The 23123-nt window shown below is 39.3% G+C and overlaps 1 protein-coding gene across 4 annotated transcripts in view; it reads right to left on the minus strand.

The window, feature by feature from the left end:
• Positions 1 to 23123, minus strand: part of tox2 (TOX high mobility group box family member 2) — a 118738-nt gene that overhangs the window by 92415 nt on the left and 3200 nt on the right. For all 4 annotated transcript variants that reach the window (XM_089010917.1, XM_089010920.1, XM_089010916.1 and 1 more), the window contains exon 2: positions 327 to 419. In XM_089010917.1, the coding sequence (XP_088867043.1) occupies positions 327 to 419 (93 nt within the window). The remainder of the gene's footprint in view (positions 1 to 326; positions 420 to 23123) is intronic.

Consider the following 23123-nt stretch of genomic DNA (forward strand, 5'->3'; position numbering starts at 1 on the left):
GTTATTTGCAAGTGCAGCCTGGCTAAAACTTCACGGAGTTGCATTGCGGTCTATTTCGACAAAACGCTGTAGTTAACTCATTCACAAATGTATTTGATAATTGAAAATATGACGTAGAGCGCCATTCCCGAATTTGTTCCGGTTTTGTATTTTCATGCTTGGGTGCCAATAAAGCACTGGCCATGGCCTCCGGCAATGTTTTTCTTTTCTTCTCCACAAGGGGCAGTATTTCCCTTTTTTCCCATGTTAGCGCTTTGTTCCATAGCCGGGTCGAATTGACCAGACGCTGAAACTAATATCTTGGAACAAAATGCAACAAGACTTACCCCAGAGGATGGCAGTCTCTTTCCGTCAGTGGTGGGGCGCATGGGCAGAGAACTGTAGAGCCTCACGCCTCGATCCGCAGCGCTGTATCTGCTCTGATAAAAAAAAAAAAACAACAGACAATACATTTTATTCTGGAATTGAAAATATGATGTGGAGCGCTATTCCTGAATTTGTTCGGGTTTTGTTTTTTCATGATTGGGTGCCGATAAAGCGCTGGCCATGGCCTTTGGCAATGTTTTTTTCCCTTCCACAAGAGGGAAGCATTTCCCTTTTTTCTATGTCAGCGCTTTGTTCCAGCTTCAGCTGTTGTTCAAGCGCTATATAAACCAATATTTATGTATTACATTGTATATTGGACAGCTGCCCTCATTTCAAGCTCATATAACTCCAGACCCATATCATTGAGGAATTTAGTCTTTTTTTAAAGGAAGAAGAGAGTCTAAGGTTTCTAACGTTGCATTGAATGTTTGTGTAGTCCTAAAACTCAATATTCTGTGAGTCCTGGAATTTGAGTGAAAATGACAAAAACCCTGGCAGTGGAGTGGACACATTTTTGCACACCGTCTGGCAGTTCATGAGTTAAAATAGAAAAAGCAATGTAATATCAATGCTGTATCTAATATTTGGCTCATACCATCATGCTCAAAAGATGCTTATTTTTGTATTTTTGTGGTCTCAGTATGCTGCAATCCACATTTACTGTACTCCATTTTCTGCTCATCCTATTCAGTGACATATGTGACTGGAGACTTAGACTAATGTCATCAAACTATCCCACCCTGATTGATCAACTGATCAATAAAGGGGCACGCAATGAAATAACGTACATTCAAAGTCTTACTATATGGGGACCCAAACCCCTGCTTCCTGTACGGAAGTCAGACGAGTGACTGTCAACACAACTGGATCCATTCATTCCAAACGAGCTGCATCCTGCACATAGAAGCGGCTTGCGTGTTCTTGAATCACCAATCGTGATGTGGATTGCGAACTGTTTCACTTATACAACAAAAACATGCAGTATGATCAACAAAAAAGGGACACACACTCGCACACACATACACGTTTTGCATTCAGATTGCCTTTCAGTGAGAATACAGTCCATACTCAAGCATAAGCAGCCTTGCACGGTGTTTATCTTATATGTGCTATAAACAGATTGTGTTTATGGGTATGCATGCTGTGAATGCACAGTGATTACCATGCAATTACCGTGCTCAAAAACCCACAAACAATGTGTGCCAAAGCTTATTTTCCATACTATGCATAGAAGATAATAGTTAAGGGATAAAAGCAACAGCGTGCTATATACGCTAACCTATTAGCAGTGATGGAATAATGTGTATATTAATGGGACGATCAGCTAATGGAGAATATCAGGATACTACAAGTGGACTTTCTTGAGGGAAAGATGATGATGTTCATGTGTGTTTGGTGTACCACATTGTTAAGTGTACCATTGACACTTGCCTCTTCGCACTCGGCAAAGGTTTTGCTAGGGCTGGCTAATGGGCCTTAATATGTTTTCTTCGCCTTGCATTTGTAATTGTTTAATAATAATAATACATTTCATTTATAAGTGCCGTTCAAAACTCTCAAGGTCAATTCACATTCACAGGATAAGTTTCCTGTATGTGAGCAGTGGCAGCCATATGTGCCAGCGGTCACTCAACCCGGAAGTAACTCAAATAGATAGAAAGCGAGCTAGCTAGCTAATAGATAGCTATTAAGCTAATCAATAACCAGCAAGATAGCCAGCCAGCCAATAGATAGCAAATAGATAGCAAATAGAGAGCTAACTAGATAGATAGACTGATAGCCAGCTATATAGCTAGCTAGGTAGCTTTCATCGCCTTGCATTTGTAATTGTTTAATAATAATAATAAATTTCATTTATAAGCGCCTTTCAAAACTCTCAAGATCACTTTACAGTCACATAATCAATTTTCTGTCAGTGAACACATGTTCACTCAACCCGGAAGTAACTCAAATAGCTAGAAAACGAGGTAGCTAGCTAATAGATAGCTAGCTAGACGGTTATATAGCTATTAAGCTAATTGATAACCAGCTAGATAGCTAGCCAGCCAGCGAGATAGCGAATAGATAGCAAATAGATACCTAACTAGAGAGCTAGCCAGATAGCCAGCTAGATAGCTAGCTAGGTAGTTAGCCAGATAGCCAGCTAAGATCGCTAGCTTGTTTTTGTTCCAAGTTTTTGATGATTTATAAACGCTTGGATTGTTTTTTCAAAATTTTTGTTCAATCTAAAGAAATTCATTTTTCTCAATTTAACATTTATACAAAAATCATTCCCCCAAGCATCGAGTAAGCAGTTTAACACTTTTTACTCTTCAAACAATGTTTTTTTTTTGCCTTGCACTGCAAAGCCTCCAGGCACAGCTGAAGGGATATAGTTACCTGTAACGTTAGCCGTTTCACATTATAGTACGCAGCACACAGATGTGGCACACTTAATGCAACACATGTGTTTTCTTTAGGCAACATTCTTCTTGGCTTAACTAAAAAAAAACTTGCACACATCACACCGCACTGATGAGAGGAATGTGCTGCCCCAGACGAGGGGAAATCCCATCACTCAGTGATTGTATACATGCTGTGTGTATGTATACATTATGGTACTGCTCTATGTGTACAATATGCACTCAGCAATGTATGACCAATGAATGACATTGGTCGAACATTGCTGATATTTCTGAAAATAAATCTCATGACCCTGCCGGTTGGATTGCAGAACAGAATCGAAGAAGTTCATCAAGTGTGAAAAGATTAGCTTTGTTCAAATTTACACATTTTAGAACATTTAAGACAAAAAGTACAGACATTCCCCTACTTACGAACATCCGAGTTACGAACAACGGTACATACGAACATTTTTGAAGTAACATTTAGTATTCTGTCCGGTTCTACATGTACATATCTTTATAGAGCATATGTTTTATTAAATGTTTATTTTTCAGTACAAACCAATACCGGTTACTTATATAAGCCTTAAACAAACTTAAACATACTTATATATGCCTTAAATATACATTCCATACAAAATATAGCATTGAAGCAACTTACAAACAAATTCACCTTACGAAATTGTACATGGTCATATGTTTATAGAGCATATATTTTATTAAATGATTATTTTTCAGTACAAACCAATACACGTTACTTATACAACCTTAAACATACTTATATACGCCTTAAACATACGTTCCATATAAAATATAGCATTGAAGCAACTTACGAACAAATTCCCCTGAGGAATGCATCTCGTTCGTAAGTTGGGGAGCGTCTGTCGGATCTTTTTTTAGGTTATCTATATGAATGAATTAGTGCTCTGATTTACTTATATACATTGACATTTGCGTTTTTGGTCTCGGCAAATGTGCATTTTTGTCCTGGAGCAATGAATAAATAAATAAATAAATAAATAAATAAATAAATATCACTCGATACATTGTGAATGTAAATGATGAGTAAATGATTCCAGTCTCATAGTTTTATTCCCTTTGTTTTGTCTACAATAATTCCTTATACTTTTAATCAGAATCAGAAAGCCTTTAATAGTCCCACAATGGGGAAATTTGAAAGATAAAAACAAAGTATTCTATGCATATAGAAATGTCAGAAGACTGAAATGTTTAACTGCAAAAATGTTTCATATAGAGAGAACTGTATATCGTGCAAGTATAAAAAAGCATATTCATACATGCACTATGTACAGTAAAATTAATTAATAATAATAATAATAATAATAATAATAATAATAATAACATATTTATATAGTTTCTTTCAAACGATTTAGATATACTTAACACAGGGAAAAACATATGTACTCATTTTTTAATAGATATTCTTATACATGCATAAAGTACATACGTGTACAGTATACTAATGCACTTACTATGTTGAGTTCTGTCAGTGGTTAAATGTAACCAGGTGCCATGATGTCATCGGATAAAATATACAGTTTGACACACAGAGGATGTTGTGCAGTTGCTACAGACCAAATTGAGAGGCAAAAGGTTCCCATCATACATGCCATAAAGACATTCAGGATGGTGGCTATAGGATACCATTGTGTTACAATATTAACAGGAAGTGACCATGGAAAGATTTCCTCCTCCTCGTAAAATGGCTACTCTACTTCAAGTGGATGAACCGAGACATGGGAAAACAATATAATTTTAGATGAAGACAGATGTGTTTATTTGTTCTGATGTCAAGAGGCGCAATGAAAATCTTCCGTGAAATTTTGCAGATGGAGCTATATGACAAAAGTGTGCTATATGTCGCAAGTTGCCACTTAACTCATTCACTGGCATTCACGAATTTATTCGGGAATTCAAAATATGCTGTTGAGTGCTGATAAAGTGCTGGCCAGACCTCTGGCACTTTTTTACCTTCCACAAGGGGGCAGCATTTCCCTTTTTTCCATCTTAGCGCTTCCTTCCACCTTCAGCTGTTGTTAAAGCGCTATATAAACCAATGTGTATGTATTGCATTGTATTTTGGACAGCCGCCCTCATTTCAAGCTCATATAACTCCAGACCCATATAATTTAGGAATTAACTCTTTTTTTCTCATGAAAAAAATAGAGTCTTTCTTATGCTGTATTGAATATTTATATAGTCCTAAAACTCAATATTCTGTGTCTCCGGAAATTCGAGTGACAATGACAAAAACTCTGGCAGTGAAGTGGACATATTTTTGCACATGTCTGAAATTGCAGGACACACAGAATATTGAGTTTTAGGACAAAAAAAATCATTCAATGCAGCGTAAGAAAACTGAGACTCACTTCTTTAATAAAAAAAAAAGTTATGTTGTAGCTCAGGGGTGTCCAAAGTCGGTCCTCGAGGGCCGCCGTCCTGCCTGTTTTCCAGCTCTCCCAGGAGCAATGCCCCTGATTCAAATCATCAGGACCATTTTGATGCTGCTTTACAGCTGGCTGATGAGCTGATCATTTGAATCAGGTGCGTTGCTCCTGGGTGAGCTGGAAAACAGGCAGCACAGCGGCCCTCGAGGACCGACTTTGGACACCCCTGTTCTAGCTTATGTGATTCTGGAGTAATTTGACGTGCAAATGGGGGTGGCCACTTGTGGGAGGGAAAAACAATGCCAAAGGTCTGACCGAAGCTTCAAAAGCAGAAAAAACAAAACCCGAACAAACAAATGGCAGTGAATGAGTTACACATCTGCAAAATCAACAGAAGAAGCCGTTATATTTTGGTCAAGGAAAATGAAGGAATCGTTTTTTTCTGCTTTTCTTAGGGTAATGTGGGTCAGTGACCCCTTTCAACCCCTTTCAATCCAGGTAAAACTCCGCCTTGTAACGTGCTTTACTGCCACCTATGGGATTGGAGTGGAACCAGATGAATTTTCCCAACAAACTGACCTGGTGAGTACTCAGCGAAGTTTAGCTCTCAAGTGAATGTCTTTGTAAATAACTACCCGAGTCTCTCCCAGACAATCCTAAGAAAATAATACAGATGGTCCACTTTCACTTAGCGTGTGGTGTTAAAAACAGCTTCTGTGTCTTTTACGAGGCATTTTGTCAACAACAACGGCGTTACAACAATGTAATAATCGCCCAGCTCTGCCAAACAAAACCTCAGCCTCTGGCTAGCTGGCTGGCATCAGGCGGAAAACGACAGATGGCTGACAGGAGATGTAGTCGTTTCTTCTTTTTAACTACCTGCAGCATCTGGAGAGAATGAATCTTGGAGCAAAACGACTTGAATAGGAAATCCTGTGACTGTAATGTTATCTCGTTTCCTCGAACACATCGCACACCATCTGCATGGCGTCATACGTCTCTTTAGCGTGATGGAAAGAGATGGGGGGAGGGGGGGGCGAAATGACATTCTCAAAGTGTTTGTTTGACAATTGAGGATTAACGCAGCAAATCATAAAAAAAACAGAGAAAGACCAATCACAAACTGCAACAACTCTCCTCGTGTGTGATACTTTCAAATGATTAGTAAACAAATGAAATGATTCATGGCACTTAAAAAATAGATATATTGCCCTTTTTTGGTTTTTGGCTTTTTGCTGTAAGCATAGGATCTGAGGTAAGTTCTCGTCACCTAATTAACTCATTCACTGCCAGACAATGTGCAAAAAAATGTGTCCACTCCAGTGCCAGGGTTTTTGTCATTGTCACTGAAATTCCAGGAACCACAGAATACTGTATTGAGTTTCAGTAGAAACCTTAGACTCTCTATTTTCATCAGAAAAAAAAGTTAATTCCTAAATGATATGGGTCTGGAGTTATATGAGCTTGAAGTGAGGGTGGCTGTCCAAAATGCAATGCAATACATATGTATTTATTTATATAGCGCTTTAGCACCAGCTGAAGCTGGAACAAAGCGCTAACATGGATAAAAGGGAACTGCTGCCCCCTTGTGGAAAAGAAAAAAAATCATCACCAGAGGCCATGGCCAGTGCTTTATCGGCACCCAAGCACGAAAAAAAAAAAAAAAAAACAAATTCAGGAATGGCGCTCGACGTCATATTTTCAATTTGGGAATACATTTGTGAATGGCAGTGAATGAGTTAAAAACAAGTGTAGCACGGATATTCAGATATTGGATGACAGTTTCTACATGTGCTAATTTTAACACTTGCCCTCCATTAATGCTGGTGGTGAGCATTGGTAATTAAAATGGCAGATAAAAAGAGAGGACGTGACATAGAGAAACAGATGACGGTGTGATCGAGGTGAAGATAAGAAAAGCGGGAGGAAGAGACAACGAGGAGGATAAAGAGTCGATGTGCTGACGGCAGCCACTTCATTTGGTTTCACACAGAACGACGGCGATGCCGCTTTGAATTAAAGAGTCCAATGGTGAGATTTGACTGCTAATGCTGAGATCGGCCGAATCTCAGCATTAGCACATTGCTTCACTTTAATATAAGAACAGTACATATGCATGCGATGGATGCATGGCTTGAGGAACCTGCCATGAGAAGAAAATAGTGTCAATGCAGAATGCCGATGCATATGTGGAACGGTCGCGGCTTGGAATTGAAGCTGATTTACGTGTGACAGGAGATGTGAGACAATCTCTTCCGTCAATGGATGCGAGTACAGCTTCATGTTTGCTTTCAACATTTACCTTGTAGCAGATGTGCACATTGCACCATGACGTCCCTGATCCACTGGTGAAAAGGATGCTTTGATCCTCTCCTCTTTCATCTAGAACTGCTTGATGCAACAAAGGGCGCAGAAAGTGCTTAAGATTGAATGATTGCAAAATTATTTCTTTATTATCAGAGCAGGAGTGCACTCGGTTTCATGTGATATATGACAAGATGGCTGAAATGGCTATTTTCTAAAGGAGCACTTCTGTTTTGCCATTTACATCTCTCTTTTTTTCTCCCTTCTCCCATATTTTCCCCCGATCTCGAGAGCTTCGGCCTAATTAGAATCACCCTCCTCCTCCTACGACCAACTGAAATTGAATTGCCCGTCATTTGTATAATGACACCTCAATGGGGGATGATGAAATGTAGCAATCAGTTAAGAGAGTGACCAAGGCCTGCGTAGGCGGTGAGTCTCCATTGGTGGAGGTAATGCTGAGACATTTAACATTAAATGGCCTCATGCTGATTCATTGATATTATTATTTTTATTTTATTTTATTTTTTACATCTAACGCAACCAAAGAGCCAGCTTACACGGGATGTCCGAATTGGAAACGACAATGATATGTAATGCAACATTACTATTCGGACTTATCTGCACCTGAAAGTTGAGGTGTTAACTCATTCACTGCCATTCACAAATTTATTCGGAAATTGAAAATATGACGTGGAGCACCATTCCTGAATATGTTTTTTCATGCTTGGGTGCCAATAAAGCGCTGGCCATGGCCTCAGGCAATGTTTTTTCTCCTTCCACAAGGAGGCAGTATTACCTTTTTTTCCATGTTAGCACTTTGTTTCAGGTTCAGCTGTTGTTAAAGCGCGATACAAACTAATGTCTATGTATTTCATTGTACTTTGTACATCCGCCCTCATTTCAAGCTCATATAACTCCAGACCCATACCATTTAAGAATTAACTATTTTTTCTGATGAAAGAAGGGTGTATAAGGTTTATAATGCTGGATTGACTGTTTATGTCCCCCTAAAAGTCAATATTCCGTGAGTCCTGGAAGTTGAGTGACAAGACAAAAACCCTGGCACTGGAGTGGATACATTTTTGCACAGTCTGACAGTGAATGAGTTAAGAAGGTGTTGTAATATTCTCAAAATGTTGTTTTATGGACACCAAACACTGAGCCCTCAAGTATCAATATTGTTTTTTTTCCAATTGACTTCAGACGAAGAATATAATACTCTACAGTTGTAATACACAAAAAGCCAATGTTTACTCACACACTACTTATGTAGTGAGGCTATAGGCATCCTCACTGGATAATGCATTTTATTTCCAAGTGAAAAGCTGTGTCAAAAAATATGAGGTCTGAAGAGAATAGGTGACCAGTAGCAAACAAAATCAAGAAAACATGAACACTAATACTAATAATACTAATAATACTAATAATAATAATAATAATAATAATAATAATACACTTAATTTACATGCGCCTTTCTGAACACCCAAGGACACTTTACAATAAAACAACAATACAGAGAACAATCGATGAAAAGGTTTCTTCAGCCATCATCTGTACTTCGTTGAAGGTGTCGGACATCAAAAGTCAAAAAAGTCAAAGTCAGCTTTATTGTCAAATATGCTAATATGCATGACATACAGCACAGATGAAATTACTGTCCTCTCGGACCCAGCATGCAAGGCACTTTAACAAACATAATAAACATGAAAACGCCAATTTGCCGGGAGAGGGGTAGACTGAGTTGCAGGAGCGCGCATGCTCCTTTGGTCTATAGCCAGGCATCACTAGTTGAACATGCAAATATGATTTGCTCATATCATTACATCTCCCTTTCTTAATTGAATTCTTTGCTCATAACAAATGTAATGAATTTAATTATGTCAGTAATTAGCAAATTAAAACTTGAATAAAGTCTTTCCAAATTTTCCAACAATAAATGAAACATTCACATCATTTTTTTTCACCACATGATCACTTGGAAAAACATGTTAAATGGTTTCAATCAGTCTCTCAGGTGGTTTCACTTTCCTTGAGGATTTTCGGATAGCATGTCCTGGAATTAGAGGTATTACAACAGTCTCTGTTACAGTCTCTGTTCGTTGACTTGCTATGGTTGGTTCTTTGAGAAGATCTCGGCGGTTTCTTTTTAAAACAGCACCTTCCTCTGTCTGAATGTTGTATGACCTTGGTTGGACCTGACGCAGAACAGTCCCTTTCTGTGACCGTGTGTCTGTTTTGTCTTTGTACCGGACTTGGTCACCGGTGTGTAGTTCAGGTAGGTTCCGTGTTCCTCTGTCATGGTAGAACTTCTGTTTTTGTTTCTGTTGTTCTTTCAAACGTCATTGCGTTTCGAAATGCAGTAAGCTTCAAACGTTTGGATCGTTCGTACAAAAGACTGCTTAGGCAACATAGGCTTAGTTGTGCTGATGAGGGGATACCAGGGCAAATTGGACAATCAGGCCAGTCGTCAGTCAGGACAATAGAAGTAATCAGTGGAGCCGCAGGGATGAGTCCTCTGCTCCCGCCATCCTGAGAGCAGGGACCAATCATAGCAGAGTCCGGCACCGCCACGTCTGGAAAGTAGGGATATATATATAGGGCCGAAACTACCAGTAAGACTTTAGTTTGCTGATGAAGCTTCTTGGATAAGAAGTGAAACATCCAACACCTTCAGAGAAGTACAGATGACGGCTGAAGAAACCTTTTCATTGATGGACCACTCCTGTACGACTGAGAGCTTACACAGATGTACATAGAACAATAAAACCATGAATAAAATGATAAATAATAAAATAGCTGATTAAACTAGACCATGAATGCAAGTTTAAACAGGTGGGTTTTGAGGTGGGATTTGAAAGTCGGAAGGGAGTCAATATTACAGACTAACTTTACATATCAAGATAAAAACAGCTGGCGACATATTCAAAGCTGTCGAATGGTGAAGAGATTGAAACAATGCCCGCCTGCAGCCGAACTGCACACTTCAAATCCCGATGACTCATGCTAAGCTCTTTGTTTCAGCTTCAGCTGATGTTAAAGCGCTATATAAATCAATGTGTATTGTATTGTATGCACAAACATGCACACAAAAATATATCGCATGCAACTAGCGTAACAATATCTTTTGATTGTGCCGTTGCTAGCCATACAAGTGGACAACTAGCTCAAAATACCTTTTGGTCCAAGTGACTTGGACTCAAAACACAACAAATGTACTTCTCACAACACTCCAATCAGTGTATACAATCCCTTGAATCGGATCTTCCTCTGTCAATGTCCAACGCGGGTATGATGAAGGCTCACGTAGCATGTTGCAGTCCGCCCGCCGGCCCACACAGGAGGGAGTTAAGTCCCTTATCGCTGCTCCCCAGAAGAAATTCCGACATGAGGCCTCACTCTGCTGGTTTCCTGCCTTCTTGCCCAATGCCCTATTTATACTCATCGGGGCTCTAAAATACCACGGGCAGCATTTTCCCTTGTCACCAACATACTTCCTGCTATTCTACCGCTGGTACCCCTCGTTGCAGGTCAGCACCTTTTCGGTCGGGGGTGAATGGGTGTTGAGACTAGTGCAGTTGGTCTGTCTGTCATTATGGTTTTACCCAAAAAGGGTCATCCACAGAGTCCGATATAAGTGCCAGATGTCAAATGAAATTGTTAAAACTAGTACCAGGACCCCAGGGCTGGGGAATTAGTAGTCCAGTGGTCGCTTGGCGGTTCAATCACTTGCTTTTGGAAAGATATCAGTGTCCTGGAGCAAGGTGCTGCGTCACCAAAAGGTGAATGAGGTAAGAGTGTAAAGCGCTTTGAATACCCGAGATAGAAAGAAAAGCGACGGCCCATTTAGCATTATTGTAAGTAATTGATCCCCGGAGGCCGCTTAGATTGGCCTGAGGGAACCAACTACAGTTATAATCAAAACTCACACTAGGAATCCTCGGATGGTCCTTCCATCACGTCAATGTATTTTGCTGTACTTGTTTGGTCTGGGGACCTCGTGTTGCCCCCAAAAGCCGCCAGAAGGCCAGAAGAGGGCGTCCAAGCGCCATATAAGGAATTTATCAGCCTGTGTAAACGGAGGTGGCCACAGGATGTTGCCATTTTGTGCCTCTTTTTTTGGGTGACAGATTTTCCCACAATGTTGCCTCAAAATGGCATAAATAAATTCTTTAATCGATTGCAAACATGTATGCTTTCCTCTTCAGAATCAAAATGAATAAATGATTTGTCCTGGTTTAATTTAATGCGACACCAAAAGAAGACAACAAAACGGTGTGTGACTTTGGGGAAGAATTAACATTTTTTAATCACACAACATGCGCTTTAATAACTCCATATTTGCGGCAGCTGGAGCATCAGAGAGCGCTGTCATAGCCACTTAGTTGTGCGCTGGCGAATAACACAGGCTGACGAGTAACAGCTCGGGGAGAAGAAAGATAAAGTGTAGGAGAATACCATCGAGCGACACAAGGAGGAAGTCAAAAAGGTTTCGGAAGAAATTCCAAGCTGCCATTTGACAGCACATTACGATTGTAATGACAACAGTAATTACATCCCAGTTGCTTGGGTTTGGCGTACAGTACGACGGTGTCCTAAGTTTGATAGTTGCGTTTTCAGTCAACTTTTATCACATCATCATTTTGATTGGAACTGGACTGAACGCATAGAGCCAACAATGCAGTAATCATGACCAACCAGCAATTGAAGACGCAATGCAGTAATTATCATAAAAAAATAACAGAAAGGAAATTTTGGGATTCAGGCTATTTTTTTCTCCATTGGATCGATCTACAAACTATGACTACAGAGCTTAACATCACGCTTAACAGACATCACGTATAAGGACGTGAAAATGAGTTAGATAGATATCAATCTATCTATCTATCTATCTATCTATCTATCTATCTATCTATCTATCTATCTATCTATCTATCTATCTATCTATCGATCGACCGACTGACCTACCTACCTATGTACCCTCCCACCCACCCATCACCCATCTATCTAGCTATCTATCAATCCATCCAGTGAGCTATCCATCAATCTATCCAGCTAGCTATCCATCTATCCATCTATCCATCTATCCAAATATCCATCCATTCATCGAGAAATAGGGGGGTGCATCATTTGGGCTGCTGGGTGAGAGGTGGGGTAATAAGCAAGAAAATTGTAAAAAGGTTTGCATACCTTCTTGTAAACTAGGGATTTAGCTGTCTTAAGAATCAATTTCATGTTTAATACACCCGCCATTGCTTAACATGGCTCACATTAATCAGAAATAACATTCAAAGGTTCTCGTCAACCTTTCTTCACATTTGTTACTTCTCTATCTGAACCCGAAAGTTTTGTGGTAACCCGTTTTTAAAATAGTTCAAAGTTCCCTCTACCTTGACGAAAGCCGCTAACTATTCTAGCTAAAGAAACACCCGCAAACCATGATGCTGCCACCATACTCCACTTGATGTAGCATTTGGACAACTACCCCAGTGTTTATGCACAAAAAGCTCACATGGCCACATGCCTGTTCAGGCTACATGTCATTGCTGTGCTATGTTTGCACAGTGAAGACATGGAGCACATCGCGTCGTCAGTAATTGCGACATACACAAAGCTTGTTTTGTGCATCCACGATCAATACAGGAAATGGAGAGACTTTGAATGAACGTGCAGCACTGCCGTGCTTTTGTGAAAGCAAATATCCATCGCAAGGACTCTTGTGGAAACATTTCATCAGCATACAGTACATACAGCACTTATGGATGTAGCATTTTACACACGATTTCTACAGTAATGTGGTTCTGGCGCGTGTGGCTGCCGCTGCTCACCCGCAGAAATAATATCCGGTGACTGTAACGTGTCCTTGAGAGTTTTGAAAGGCCCTTATGAATGAAATGTATTATTATTATTATTATTATTATTGTGGTTTATTGGTGTTACGCAGAGGTCGGCCGTCAGGGCCTGAAGGCCTTTTCTGCTGGCCTAAAAATATCTGAATCTAATGTGAATTTTATTTTGTTCATGTGTTCTTATTAAATAATTCCTTTCTTTCAGCTTCCTTTCATTGCTTTTCCCCTTTTGTGCTGCTTCATGGTTGCGTGTTTTGCATATTTAAGCATTCAACCAATCACATTTCAGCCATCATTTGTTACCAGAGTCAGAAATCTACCTGGACAGCTCCGAAGCTAGCAAAAATAGCAAGAAATATTGACACTATTTGAGGTCAACATTCAAACAGTTTACTGACAATATTTCTTACGTTTCTTCAAGTCATCAGTTATTTTCTGGCCAACGCTACCCTCTAGTGGACATGTAGTAAATCACACCACACTCACAGCTGTGAAGTGATTCAGACATAGCACTACTGAAGGTCTATGAGTGACATGCACGGCCCGCCACTGTAAAACAATAACGTTTAGCAACAATGCTAGTGCTGGAAAAAAAGTCTCTGGCTGGGCCACAAATTTTATGACTAAGTAAATTAGATCGTCGCTGATAACGTAGTGGTACACTCGCGTGACTTGTGTGCAGGCAGCGTGGGCTCGGTTCCAACTCAGTAACGGTGTCTATGTGGGTGTGAACAGTTTTTCCCGTGACTGACTGGCGCCCTGGAAAAATGATTGGATGGATAAATTAGGCGGTTCGTGGTTGTCCTGACCACAACAAAGGCCATTAATATGACTTTGTCGTTGTTATTTTAGGAAACAGCTATTACATTGTCGATTTAAAGTGTATTCAGCCATCTTAGTGACTCGTTGGCTGGCACACTCGCATGACAAAAGCGACAGGGCCACATCACATCATATCCGAGGACGTCGGAGTAATTACAGTTTTGACGCTGATAGCAAGTGGAAGCCCGCCCCGGCTGGCCTGACTGGTGGCCCTCATTAAATCACATTAACCCTAATTAACATCTCTGACCCTCCTTTGAAACCCATGTGGTATGGTCGGCCTTGATTCTAGATTGTCCATGATGCCGTTGCGCTCTTTTTACAGTATACTCTCGATTGATTCCGCGGTGTAGAGTGAACAGTGTGTCGGGAGAATGACACGGTATACAGTACATACCTGTCAACATGCGAGACACTGTGACCTTACAAACGGCTCAATTTTTCCTTACTGAGAAAAAAACATACACGTGTGCAATATTTTATTGTGCAGTTTCATGAACAAAATTTCACATGTAAACATGAAATCTTTTATGAAGTTACAACATATTTCTTGCAATAATCAAGTATGTTCTTTTTTGTAGAGCATTGTGCCTTTTTTGTGAGGGATAAATTGAATTTGTACACAGCAAAAAATAATTTGAATTTGTGTTCTTACGATTTACAATGATACCTCGGCTTACTTTAGCTCACGAACTTTTCGTCTTACGAACATTAAATTCGCGAGAATATAATCTTGGCATACGAACTAGTTTTCGGCGGATGAAGACCAAACCACACGGTCGAACAGCGCCACGAGGGCTGGCGGACTAGTTTTCGTCACCACCTTTCTTTGAGTGCAGATGTGGTTTGTTATGGAGTGGAGTACTTTTGCTATTATGGGACCGAAAAAGATCCCACCACAGGCTAGTGTTAAGCCGAAGAGGACTCAAAAGAAAATTATGGTCGAGTAGAAGAAGGAAATCATTGAAAAACACGAACGAGGTGTGCGTTTGTGTGACTTTTCTGCATCACAATACCAATATGCTAAATCGACCATTGCTACGTGTGGCTAATAAGGGTGTTTCTGTGTTGTCTAAGCAACGGTCTCAGGCAACAGAAGAGGTTGAAAAACCTTTGTTGATTTGGATTAACGAAGAGCAGCTAGCAGGGGCCCGTGTTAGTGAGGGTATTATCGTCGAAGGACCGGCAACTTCATTCAAATATCATCAAGAGGCAACTACATCAACAACCATCACAAAGGTAAATAAAACGACTTTATTATACAGTGGAGTTTTCAAGGCTTATTTAGTAGAAAATGATGTTTTGTGGGGACCTGGAAACGGATTATTTTAATTTTTAGTGGTTTCCTATGGGAAATTAATGTTTGGAAGACACACTTTTCACCTTACACACCCTTTCTGGGAACCAATTAAGTTCGTAAGCTGAGGTATCAGTGGATAATGCTTTAAAAAATATGAATATTACGTTTCACTTAACTGATTTCAAAATAAAATTCCACTTGACCGGAACTTCTCTTCTTGGAACTTAAAAACTAGATTCTTCTCGAGACTTTTCGCATTGACTTTTTTTCTCGGTGGTCGCTTTTCACAAGTAGCGATATTTGTTATCATTAACATTACTGCTCGTATTTTATGACAAAAACTGATTCGAAAATATTTCAAAATTATTTGTAACAATTTTTGTGTTTCCCGTACAAACTTTCTTATGTGCCGTAAACATCTAAAAAGGTGGCAAAATCGTACAGAATACGGCAAAATACGGCCGGTTAACAGGTATGGGAATCAAATATCATTCAGCGAAGTGAAAATTAAAAAAAATGAAATAAATAAAACAACCCCAGTCGCCAGATGTGCTCCAGCCTCGATAAGGTCATGAAAGACAGACGTTTATTATTCTGCTGCCTTTGGTGTGGTTCGAATTCGACCTGCGGGGAAATGCTGAGTGATGCCTTTCACTTAGCAATGAAAAACAAACAGCAGAAGTACAGTGTGCATGCTCCACTGGAGATAAGTGCTGCGTGGCTATACGCACGAAGCAAGAGACTATATACATTTTGAATGACAACATATTCAAAGTGCTCTCAATTTCTGTTAAGTCACTTTATAACCAGTGCAGGATGGGTGACCACACCAGTTATTGTTGACATTTAGCATGCTTATAGCTCAGGAAACTTTATTATAATGTTTAAAGCAGGCTTTATTAAATCCTTTTTTGAGCTCCAATGAGAAATTTGGTTCCTCCCTGGGACCACAATGACTACAACATCTGATATGTACTTAACATGAACGGATAGCAAATATAAAAGGCATCAAATATTCAAAAACATTTTTTTGGGCCAAGACGGTTTGCTAAAGTTATTTGCATGTTTTGTCCCCAAATATGTGCATTTAACCAACATGATGAATGTAATTCAAGTTATTAAAGATAACAATGTATATTTTCTGTTGGGAAAAAAATCACTGATAGGGGTTAGGGTGATAACAAGTCTGCGACTGGATGGGTGCATGGCTTGAGGAGCCCACGATGAGAAGAAAGGAAAGGAGCGTTAGCGCAGAGCGTCGATGCGTATGTGGAATGGTCGCAATGGTACAGGAGATGTGAGACAATCTCTTTTTGTCAATGGATGCTTCACCTTTGTGTTTGCTTTCAACATTTAGCTTGGAGTGGACGGGCACATTCCACCATGACGTCCATGACCCACTGGTGAAAAGGACGCTTTGATCCTCTCCTCTTTCATCTAGAACTGCTTCATGTACAGAAAGTGCTTAAGAATGAATGACTCTCTGTGTCTTTGTGTTGTCGTATTATTTGTTATTTTGTTATTTTTTTTGTTCTTTTGACTTCGAGATGGTGCTGGGAGAGTGGCTGCCTTCACAGCAGCTCCTGTAATTTGTTTTACTACTTCTTTCATTCCTTTCGTGATTTTGTGCTTTAAAATGTAAATGTCTCCACTGCAAGACTAATAAAGGTAAATCCAATCCAATCCAAACATTTATGATACACACACACACACACACACACACACACACACACACACACACACACACACACACACACACACACACACACACACACACACACACACACACAGTCAAAAAAAGGTTGGAGTATGGTTGATGAGGCACTGGTGAATGTGTGTATACAACTTACATATCATTTTTCATGAATCTTCCTCTGGTTAATTATTCATGAGGTTTTCCACCTTGAATATTAAAACACCACAACTACAAATAGAGAAAAGTGTACCAAAGGTGTGCCCAATGACAACATGCTACTGTGAAGTTACTTTAACTTTGGACTACCGTATTTTCCGGTGTATAAGGCACACCGGAGTATAAGGTGCAGCCCCCAATGAATGGTTTATTTTCAAACTTTTTCCATTTATAAGACGCACCTTCAATGAATGAAAAAACGTCTTCTAAATATAATATATAAAAGTTTTCCAAATATAAGGCGCACCGCATTAAAAGGCGCTACAGTAGAGACTGGCCTTGTGCACTACTTATTCTACGGGGATAGGTGGCTGCTGAAAGTGGTTGCGAGAGCTGTTATGGCTCAATATGACAGATATAAGGTGCACCGGCGTATAAGGCGCCGGGTCATCTTTTGAAGAAAATTATGTTTTTTGGGTGCGCCTTATACACCGGAAAAGACGGCAAATTAGAAGTAAACAAATGATTAAAATAAACTTAATTTTGTCAGATCTGACCATATGAGGCGAATTGAATATCATTTTTAAACCAAATGATAAAAATGATGTGTAAAGGTGAAATAAGAACACACCTGATTCTGATTCTGATTCTGATTCTATTGGGTGTTTTAGGCGCGGCGATCGCATGCCTGGGCAAACGGCAACAGTTGTCTTAGCCTCCGCAGGCATGTCTTGTGCAAACAAAACTGCTTCATATCCATGCTCGGTACATGTTCACTCATTCACTCACTCACTCAGTGATTAGCAAACTTTCATACAGGTCGGCATACAGTTGATTTAACATGTCTGCACATGCACAATGTCAATGAACAACCTTCCTCATGTTATTGTGCAGCTGAAAGTCACCAAGTTGTTAATGAATAACACTTTTTCATCAATAAATTAGTTGGTACGTTTTTGTGTCTGCTTTTCTGTGATTGTATGTGTAAGTGAGACTTGGTGAATATGTGAGCGAGTGCATATCATCCCTAAGTCACAGCCCCCCCCCCCTCCACTTTCCTCAGGGCCCCTTACCGCCTGCCTCCGTCTACCAGTCGCACCACTTGGGGCACTTTTGGCCTTTGTTCACAAGGTTTTTCATCGTGGCTTCACTGCATGATTCTCCAGGAATTCCATTTGTTGTGTGCTTATAGTCACTGAGCTGCAGAGTTGCCGTGACTCATAGTAATAGCATCGGGGCAGGGAAAAATTCTAGAGTTTGGGAGTTTTTAATCTCAAAACGTGTGTCCAAAGATGTTGATATGTATACCCTAAAACCCCAATACTATTCAAACGCAATTATTTGAGTTACATTGAAAATTCCATTGGATTTATCTATCTATCTATCTATCTAGATAGATACACACACATATCTCTATCTAGATAGATAGATAGATAGATAGATAGATAGATAGATAGATAGATAGATAGATAGATAGATAGATAGATAGATAGATAGATAGATAGATAGATAGATAGATAGATAGATAGATAGATAGATAGATAGATAGATAGATAGATAGATAGATAGTGTGTGTCCCAATCAGAAATGTTTGGAGTGGATAGAATTTACTTTTGTTAGTGTCGTGGTGGAGAAATTGACATTTCACAGCAGTAAAGTTATGAAAGCAAGATGAAAGGAATGAAAGAAGTAGAAAAAATAAATATAGGAGCTGCTGGAAAGGCAGCCACTCTCGCGGCGCCATCTTGAAGCCTAAATAAATAAATAAATAACAAAATAATATGACATCGCGAACACGAAGCTGTAGCATCCATTGAAGAAAAGAGACTGTCACACATCTCCTGTCCCATGTAAATCCTTTTCAATTCCAAGCCACGACAGTTCCACATACGCATCGGCGCTTCTTCTCATCGCGGCTCTTCAAGCATCAATGCATTGAGATGCATTTTGAATGAAAGTGGATTCAAAATGGCACTACTTTCTTCCAGCGTATAGGGGCAAATTGTTATTTATTGAAAATCGTACTGAGCCTCAGTGCCATGCAGTCTGTGTCCATATGACATTTTCACATGATTTCTAAGAAGATAAAAGAAATAGAAATGGAATTGCTAGAAAGCTTGAACAAATCCTAAACGCTATAATCAATGCAGCACTAAACGCCCTCGCAAGCACACCACATTGACATTTTTAGTTTTATTTTTGCGTCCCATCCACGCATGGCTTCACATTGAGCCAGTGGAGAAAAAACTGGCCAGTCAGCAGAATGTTATGAATGGGGCACGATGTTAAAAAAAAAACAACAACAAAAAAAAAAAACACGTCTGTGTCCAAGGCTGTCGGCGGAAGAATGCTCGCCTCCGTGTAATTAACTTCTTCATCTGTGAGAACACGACAACGCACTGCTGGGAATTTTCTGTTTCTGTCACAGTCATGTTTGGGCTCCAAACACAACACACACACATTCAATGGGTATATATATAGACTGGCTTGGGCCATAATCTCAAGTAAAGCATGACTAATGCGGTGATACACAAACTGGTGGATACAGAGCTTTAAAAGCAATAATTCTATGAGATAATTCTACCCCTAAAATAGGGCTGAGTGATTCAATTATTTTTATTGAGTCAAATGTGTTAAAGGAAAAGAACATTATTTGAAGGATGTTTTTTTTTCTTTTAACAAGTACATCCATGTTAATGTGGACTGCTACTGCTAATAGGCTAAAATATGATACAATGATTCATCATTACAATCAATGTATCCGCTGTATGAAATGATATCGGCCAAATAGAGCAATATATCGTTCGGTCAAAAAATTGGTCTGATATGAATAATGTCGATCAGAAAGTGTACAATGGGTCCTTCCTGGTCTTTTTACATTATGTTCACTTGAGCTATCTAGCTGGCTATTTGGCTATCTAGCTAGCGATCTAACTCGCTAGCTATTTGCTATCTAGTATCTATCTATATATTTGCTATCTATAAGCTAGCTAGCTATCTATTAGTTATCTATTAGATAGCTAGCTAACTTTCTATCTATTTGAGTTATTCCGTTTGAGTGAACGCTGGCGCATGTGCCTGCCGCTACTCACTCACAGAAAAACTGATCCTGTGACTGTAAAGTGACCTTGAGAATTTTGAAAGGCGCATATAAATGAAATATATTATTATTATTATTATTATTATTATTAACCTGACTGTAATCAGAGAGGAGAATGTTTATAAAAGCATCGTCAGTGTTGCTAAATTAGCGATTTGGTTGCAACATATTTTAGCCTCCAAAAAAACAAAATGCCTACATACATGCCTACATGCCTACATATATATATATATATATATATATATATATATATATATATATATATATATATATATATATATATATATACAGTAAAGTCTCGTTATATCGATATTCAAGGGAGTCCGAAAAAATATCGATATAACCGGGACTATCGATATATCCGACCCTGTTTGCATGTAATTTTCTCCGCGCGTGCATAGAAATAGTATCGATATAACCGGGACTATCGATATATCCGATATCGATATAACGAGACTTTACTGTATATATATATAAAACGAGACTTTACTGTATATATATATATATATATATATATACAGATGGTATATATACAGTACATATAGTATATACACAGAGAGAGACATACAATATATCCTTTTTTTTATAAGCGCACACACATACATACACATTTGCACAACAGTGTAATTACAGAGTCTCCTTCTCAGAGAGAAGAAGGATGGGGGATGGAGAAAGCGAGCGAAGGAGGGTGCAGCAGCTCCAGTAATCTATCCAACTTCACATCACAGCCGAGTGATTGTGCCTGGGGGGGAGGGAAGTGTGGAGGGGTATATGCACAAGTCATAATGCATTTGACAAATAGTCAGGCCCGCTGTTAAAACAGGCATTTTTATAGAGAAAGTGGCCTTCAGCGCTGGCAAACAAGCCTCCCACTCGGGGAGGACGCGCGGGGGCTTCACAAAGATTAGGAGGGATCTCAGGGCCCGATGTAAAGATGACTCACGGTGATTGTGCGAGCGGCAGCGGACAAGTTGGATGCAGCTGAGAGGAGTAACCCTCTCTGTAAAAAAATAATAATAATAAAATAAAAGAATAAAAATCAACTCATATTGTAAATAGCTTGGTTGAGTGCGTATTGATTATATCATCATCAATCGAGAAATCATGCACACCCATTCTCTATAATTATTTCACTGTCAATCACAATGTATGAGCATTAAATCACATGGCAGACGCTCCCTAAGAAAACAGAGAAAGTGTGGCTTTTTATAGATAAAGAGACATATGGGATGTGGGCCATATCATACTCATACAGTATCTTGGTTGGCATGTACACAACCACCACTTGTACAGCTCTTGCCAAGAACTTAACCCATTCACTGCCATTCAAGGATTTAAAATATGACGTAGAGTGTCATTCCTGAATTTGTTCCGGTTTTATAATAATAATAATAATAATAATAATAATAATATTATTATTATTATTATTATTATTATTATTATTATTATTATTATTATTATTATTATTATTATTATTATAATTATAATCATAATCATAATCATAATAATACACATAATAATACACAATAATACACATAATAATAATCATAATTATAAATGTTTTTCCCTTCCACAAGAGGGCAGCATTTCCCTTTTTTCCATGTTGGCGCTTTGTTCCAGCTTCAGCTTTTGTTCAAGCGCTATATAAACCACTATGTAGGTATTGCAGTATTGCATTGCATTTTGGACAGCCGGTCTCATTTCAAGCACATATAACTCCAGACCCATATAATTTAGGAAGTGAATTTTATGGGGAAAGAAGAGATACGAAGGTTTTTTTATGCTGCATTGAATGTTTATGTAGTCCTAAAAGTCAATATTCTGGAATTTGAGTGACAATGACAAAAACCCTGGCACTGGAATGGACACGTTTCTGCACATATCTGACAGTGAATGAGTTAATAGGGCTGAACGCTGAAGAAAAATAATATAATTATGTGGAACATGCACACTCTTCACAGGAACACATGAGCCAAGAATTGACCGCGCAACCTGAAAACTGTGATGCAAACCTGCTCACTGCTCACCCACCGCTTGTCTGTTTGTTCCATTATCGTCGGGGAAAAAAAACGGCTATTCTTATAAATCCTATCAATTGATTTCACCCAATTCCACCTGACGTAACATCATCCCCTTTGGCATAGAGGATCTCCACTCAGCGAAAGGTCACAACAAGCCGGGACGCGTTGTTATTCAACAGTTACGCTGTTGTAGCCACAGTCACAGCTGTTGTTCGATGTAATATGACACTGCCGTCTACCTGCCTGACTGCCTCCTAACACCAACTGGACAGGTTATTACGTAATTAGACCAAGACACACAAAAATAATGACAATTGTTCCTTATTGTTGTTATGCCATGTTGTTTTTCGAAAGAATTTCCTCAGGAACCGGAATACATGTTGGCAGGAAAAACACCACATTTTGAATACATGCGGATCAAACCTCTAAAGATGGACGACACTGATTTGCTGTGGCGACCCCTTGAAGGGAAAAGCCGAAAGGAAAAGAAGACTATAAAAACTGAATTCCCAATTGAGGGACAAGCAACCTGTGATTGTCAGTATCTCCCGAATGGGCATCCATAGGGCCCTCGAAAGTAAACACTTTGCTTCTGTAAGCATCAAAGTGCACTAATAAATAAAACAGCATGCCTTTTAGAATCAGAATCATCTTTATTGGCCAAATATGAAGAGAAAATAAGGAATTTGTCTCCGCTAGAACACGCTGCACTAGTGT

This window comes from Hippocampus bargibanti, linkage group LG12, assembly GCF_051943395.1.
Source record: "Hippocampus bargibanti isolate YZ-2025 linkage group LG12, ASM5194339v1, whole genome shotgun sequence".
NCBI classification, from domain to species: Eukaryota; Metazoa; Chordata; class Actinopteri; order Syngnathiformes; family Syngnathidae; genus Hippocampus; species Hippocampus bargibanti.